The sequence below is a fragment of the Sorex araneus genome, chromosome 1 (assembly GCF_027595985.1).
Source record: "Sorex araneus isolate mSorAra2 chromosome 1, mSorAra2.pri, whole genome shotgun sequence".
Classification (NCBI taxonomy): domain Eukaryota; kingdom Metazoa; phylum Chordata; class Mammalia; order Eulipotyphla; family Soricidae; genus Sorex; species Sorex araneus.
In genome coordinates this window covers 373,948,831-373,955,068 of record NC_073302.1, presented here as the reverse complement: position 1 = coordinate 373,955,068, position 6,238 = coordinate 373,948,831, and the positions used below count along the sequence as shown (strand labels likewise).

At 41.2% G+C, this 6,238-nt stretch overlaps 1 protein-coding gene across 1 annotated transcript in view; it reads right to left on the bottom strand.

Moving 5' to 3' along the window:
* Positions 1 to 1,404: 1,404 nt before the first annotated feature.
* The window catches only part of LOC129402369 (uncharacterized), a 65,100-nt gene continuing 60,266 nt past the window's right edge, over positions 1,405 to 6,238 (bottom strand). The window contains 1 exon segment of the mRNA XM_055128703.1: positions 1,405 to 1,986. Within this exon segment, the coding sequence (XP_054984678.1) occupies positions 1,405 to 1,986 (582 nt within the window).

Here is a 6,238-nt window from a genome sequence, read left to right as displayed (position 1 = left end):
ACCAATGAGCAACAGGATGACAAGTGACAAGTGATACAAGTGATGATGATGATGATGATGATGATGATTATCAATCTTCTTGAAAGCATGTCATGCTATGGAAACTTTCCAGAAATAAACTCGAGAAAGTACTATCACAAGACAACAAAAATATTTATATTTAAATATAATTAGAGTCGGTTTTCCATCTCTGTCCTATCATCTTTAATACTTAATATGCATATTTATAATTATAATATTTACTTGGCAAGTTGTTTAATTTGAATCTCATAATCAAATTATCTCAAAATAAAGTTAAGATAATTATTACTTGAAAAAAACGAATTATCAGCGATATAGGAATTTATGAAGACAGTTGCATTTATACTATATTAAAAAAAAAGTGACTACTAACCTTTGCTATAAGGGGGTTAAGAGAGATGAGACTGTATAATAAGCAAATGGAAGATCTTACACTAATGGCAGTTATAATGTCTGAATATCTAATAAGAAATGTGTTACTTCTGAATATCTAATGGAAAATGGACATTTTAGGACATTTTATCTCTCTGGAGCTCAATCTTAAGTAAAAAGTACTAGAAATAGTTTTTGGTATTGGCTTGTAAGGATTGTACACTATAGTTCTAAATAGTCCTGATTTGGTCTCCATGAACTTTAACAATTTTCTCAAACACTGTAAATTTGATCCTATAATGTGACTTCTATGAGAAACAATTCTTAGCTTCTATTTGTTGTGAAATTACACTAAAGGAGTAATGGTATTTGGAAGATGTTTAAAATCAGTATCCTTTGTGGGGCTGGAGCAATAGCACAGTGGGTAGGGCGTTTATCTTGCATGTGACCAACCCGGGTTCAATTCCCAGCATCCTATATCGTCCCCCCAAGCACTTCCAGGAGTAATCAGAGTGTATGAGTCAGGAGTAACCCCCTGTGTGTCGCCAGGTGTGACCCAAAAAAACAAAAAATAAAATAAAAATCAAATCAGTTATTCTTTGCAACTCACAAGAATGTGAATGTTATTTTATTAAAATATAAAATTAAATGCACAGCATTTAACCCCAAGTTCACAGTGGGTAGGGCATATGCCTTGCACACAGCTGAACTAGGTTCAATTCCTCTGTCTCTCTTGGAGTGCTGGGCAAGCTACTGAGAGGATCCCGCCCCCATGGCAGAGTCTGGCAAGCTACTCAGGTGTATTCAATATGCCAAAAACAGGAACAACAAGTCTCACAATGGAGACGTTACTGGTGCCCACTTGAGCAAATGGATGAAGAATGGGACGACAATGCCACAATGTTACTCTTCTCACGTATCAAATTCATACATACTTTTGGTAAGCGTTCCAGATTCAAAACCTTAAACCAAAGCACATTGTAAGTACACATGTATATACTATCACTTGTATCACTTGTAGTCCTGTTGATCTTCAATTTGCTTGAGCGGGCACCAGTAACATCGCCATTTGTCTTGGTCACGTGCTAGTGCAGCCCAATGATATCTGCTTGCTCCAGGGACAGGAAGAGCCTCAAATCGTTCATTCAGAGATTTGACGAAAAAATCTGACCATCTAGTTGGTGGGCAGCCATGAGGTCTTCTGACGTCCCGTGGAATCCAGTTGGTAACAGCTCTAGTCCAGCGGTCATCTCTGAATCGCATTACATGACCAGCACATTTGATTTTTGATGCCTTGGCAAACGAGACAGCATCCTGGATTTTTGACTGTCAACAGAGGTCAGAACTCCGGATTCCATCTCTCACTTGAGTGAGACATGATATTCCTAGCATAGCTCTTTCGATTCCTCTTTGGGATACCCTAATAGCATTCTCATCCTGTTTGCATAGGGCCCATGTCTCTGAGGCATATGTTAGTGCAGGAAGAACAGTGGAATCAAAAAGATGTGCCCAGAGTCTGAGGTTCTTCGTTCTCTTAACCACGTCTTTGACGCTCTTGAATGCATTCCACGCTGCTCTCTTCCTTCTGTGCAGTTCTGGCACCAAGTCATTCTTTATGTTGATTTCTCGACCCAGGTACGCATAGCTGCTGCATTCAGAGATGTTCATTCCATTGAGAGCAAATGGAGCTTCAGGGACCAGTTTGTTTTTCATGAGCATCTTCTTGTTGAGATTCACCTGCAATCCGACCTTTCAACATTTGTGGTTGAAGTCGGTCAGCATTTGTGCCGCTTGGTTAATGTCTGATGTTATGAGAATGATGTCATCAGCGAAGTGGAGGTGGTATAATTGCCGACTGTCTATCTTCACTCCCATTCCTTCCCATTCCAGTCGTTGCATGATGTTCTTGAGGGCGGCACTGAAGAGTTTCGGTGAAATGGTATCACCCTGCTGCACCCCTCTCTTTACATCAATGATCACTTCCTTGTAGAATGGTGAGATCCTAGTGGTGACTCCACAATACAGCTTGCAGAGGATTTTGATATACTGAGTTTGAATGCCCTGTTTGGCCGGGGCTTCAATGACTGCCTCAGTCTCAACAGAATTGAAGGCCTTCTTTAAGTCGATGAACATTAGACAGAGCGGCATCTTAAACTCTCGCAAAACTTCAATGAGTTTGGTCACTGTGTGGATATGGTCTATCACGCTGAATCCTCTTCAGAACCCGGCTTGCTCACATGGTTGTCCTTCGTCTAGTGTTCTGCCTATTCTATTCAGGATGACATGAGTGAACAACTTGTAGATGACAGACAGCAGGCAGATTGGGTGATAGTTGCCAATGTCATGGATGTCTCCCTTCTTGTACAACAGACCGGTCCTACTGGTTTTCCACTGAGATGGAACCTTGCATTCAGACAGGTAGCATGTGAAGAGTCGGGCCAGTGTATTGATGAGTACTGGTGGCAGATTCTTCAGGTGTTGGGTCTGACCTTGTCCAGACCAGGTGCTGTTTGCTTCTTTACCGGCGAAATGGCCTGTCGTATTTCAGAAGGGAGAACATTGGGAATGACATATCCATCCTGCTGAATTTGGTATGTGGGCAGGTGGACATGCCTGTCAAAGACATCTGAGTAGAAGTCGTGAATAATCCTCTCCATTGCCTTTCTGGAGGATGTGATAGATCCATCGGGACGTCAGAGGGCAGTCTTCTTGGTCTTGTAGTTGGTGAAGGACAGGCAAGCATTGCAAATACTTTTCCCGTCTTCTGCTGCACTGGCCAACACTGCTGCTCATCTCTCTTTGAGGTCTTCCTTTATCGCATCTCTGCAGAGCTTTGTGAGCTCGGACATTAGCTTGTGGTTGCCAGAGGCTCACGCCAAACCACGTTGACAAATGAGCTCGAGAGTTTCCGAAGACAGGTGTCTGTTTGTGGCTTTCTCACTCTCGGCATTCTTCACAGACATGGAGGTGCTGAACCAGTCGATCGTATTCCTCATCGATGTTGTCAAGGATGCCATCTTACCACGTTACTGCAATAGTGCCAAAGAGCTCCCACTTGGTGGTCATTCTGGGAGTTGCCTTCTTAGATTAAATTTTGCAGACTTTTCTTCCTGCTCTGTGAAGTAGAATTTTGTATGAAGGAGACAGTGGTCCGATCCCCTTTGGAATTTTGGGACGAAAGCGACATTGGTCAGGCAAAACCTTCGGTTGAATATGATGTGGTCAGTATATATACTACATGTATATACTATATTAAAATATATTATATACTTTGTTATGTATAACATGTATTAATATATTGTATATTAAAATTTGTCATATACCTACATACATATGTTATAGATATAATGAACAAGCTCTAAAATTGATTTTATAAATAAAGTTGAAGAGCAGCATGGCAAGTAGCAATATGGCTAAAATCTTAGTCTCTCCAGTCAAACTTTTGAGTTTAAAGGTCGTGCCACACTATTCTTTTAGGATTTTGAGTTACTTTGTTCCCTCATCTGTATACTTGCAGTAAGTAATAGCAGTCACTTGAAAGACTAATTATAAAATTTGATCTAGTGGTTTCCAATTGCTGGTGTATAAAAATTCAAAGAATCAAGAAAATAAATCTCAACAGACATTCTAAGCCAGAGTCTCAGTGCCCAGAGTTCCCAGCAGCGTGCAGTGTTAGAACTTTTCATGGTTGAAAAGTTTCAGACTTTTCAGAGAGAGAGAGAGAGAGAGAGAGAGAGACAGAGACAGAGACAGAGAGAGAGAGAGAGAGAGAGAGCATAGCCAATTGCTTGCCTGGCATGCCTCTGACCCGGGTTCAATACCCAGCACCTGATCTGGTTTCCAGAGTCCCACCAGCAGTGATCACTGAGCACAAAGGCAGGAGTAAATCCCGTGCATCTATTGGTGTGGCCCCCAAATCGAAGAACCAATCAAACCAAATATAACTTCTCACAGAGATAGTTATTATAGCTGCCTTAAGTTGGATTTAATGTCTGGTTTTAAGAAAGCAAACCTTCCTCTTCTCTCTTCTATAAATCTCCCTTCTCGCCTCACCATTCTTTCTCACTCTTCTGCCAAGTGTACTTTGACAAATCCTGATCTTTCTCTAAGTGGACTCTGTTTGTTAAAATATGGCATGTGCTCATTTGTTTTCTCCTCTCTATGGGCCGTGGAAACCCTCTCTCCCCTGTCAAAATGCAAAACTTGAAAGGTTGCTAAATAAATTAATAATAGCTCAAGCCAGCAATGTAGCTCAGCTGTAGAGCACAAGTGAGGCTAAAGCCAGGCCATAGATAAGTGTTAGACAAAGACAACCATCCTTTCCCGAAAGCCTAAGAAACGTCCAGTTTCTCCTCAGGTTGCACTTTCTTTCCCCTCAAAATCTAACTTTTACTTTGGGTTCATCAATGAGTGGGCCTCAGGCGGGCAGCCCACAGGAGATTTTATTGTTCATTCTCACACCCACTAGTCTGCAACCGACCCTTTCTGCCCTGCTCTTTCTCTGTAAAATCCCCTTCTTGTGTCCTTGCAAATAAGAAAGTTGGTTTGAGGACATGAGTCAGCCATCTTCCAAGCTGCTGACTTTTTACTAAGAAAGCTCTTTTTCTAATTTAACTGATTCAGTTGATTGCTTTCAAAAGGCAGGCCCTGTCACAGTGGTATGTCCCAGATTCAATTCCTGGTACTACCAGATATATAGATAGGTAGATCTATTTTTCCATCTCTGGTAAAGGAAAATTTTCACTCTCTGCCCCCTAATGGGTGGCAAGATCACCTAAAACAAGGGGAAGAAAGGATAATAAAACTAAATTACAGAAACAATGATATAAGATCTTACTAAATATCTTATCCTGTGCAAAGTACTTTACATGGATTTTCATATTGAACTTTTATTCTTTGAAACTATTTGAAACTACTGTACTTATTTTCCCGATTTTGCAAATAAAACCCCAGAGACTTTGGAAGTTTAAGTACAGGTCAAAGAATCAGTTGTGATTTTGTGGGGCTGGAGTGATAGCACAGCAGGTATGGCATTTGCCTTGCACGTGCCCGACCCGGGATCAATTCCCAGCAACCCAAATGGTCCCCTGAGCACTGCCAGGAGTAATTCCTGAGTGCAGAGCCAGGAGTAACCTCTGTGCAGTGCCAGGTGTGATCCAAAAAGTAAAATCATCATCATCATCATCATCATCATCATCATCATCATCATCATCATCATCAGTTGTTTGAGGTTGAGAATATGTTAATTTGATAAGATTGTGGCTGGAGGGCTTGGTATCTGGAGAGTGCTGGAGGTGGAGTAACCTTGTCTTGAATGCAGAGCCAGGAATATGCCCTAAACACTCACTGCCAGACATGGCACAGAAAAACAAAACCAAACAAACCTATTCAGTACAGTAGACTTGAAACTACATCATTCAAAACAAAATGTAAAGGCTCTGGATTTTTAACCAAGACATTTTGGAAAGACTTCTCTGAATTTTTTTCTTTCTGGGTCACACCCAGAGATGCTCAGGGGTTACTCCTGGATCTGCACTCAAGAATTACTCCAGGCAGTGCCTGGGGGACCCTATGGGGTGCCGGGAATAAAACCTGGGTCGACTATGTACAAGGTGAATGCCCTACCTGCTATGCTATCTCTCTGGTCCCAAGACTTCTCTGACTTTTGCTATGTTTTTTATCTATGGTAGAGAAAAATACTATATAATCTGCAAGTTGGTTTGGGCTATGCTAAGGCAGCAAGCAAAGTGCCTTTCCTTGTTTAGTAACTATATATGTGTTTCTTGTCATGGGGGAAAAAAGAGCCAAAAATTTAGTGTTTTGTTTCCTACTAAAATGCTTTTAG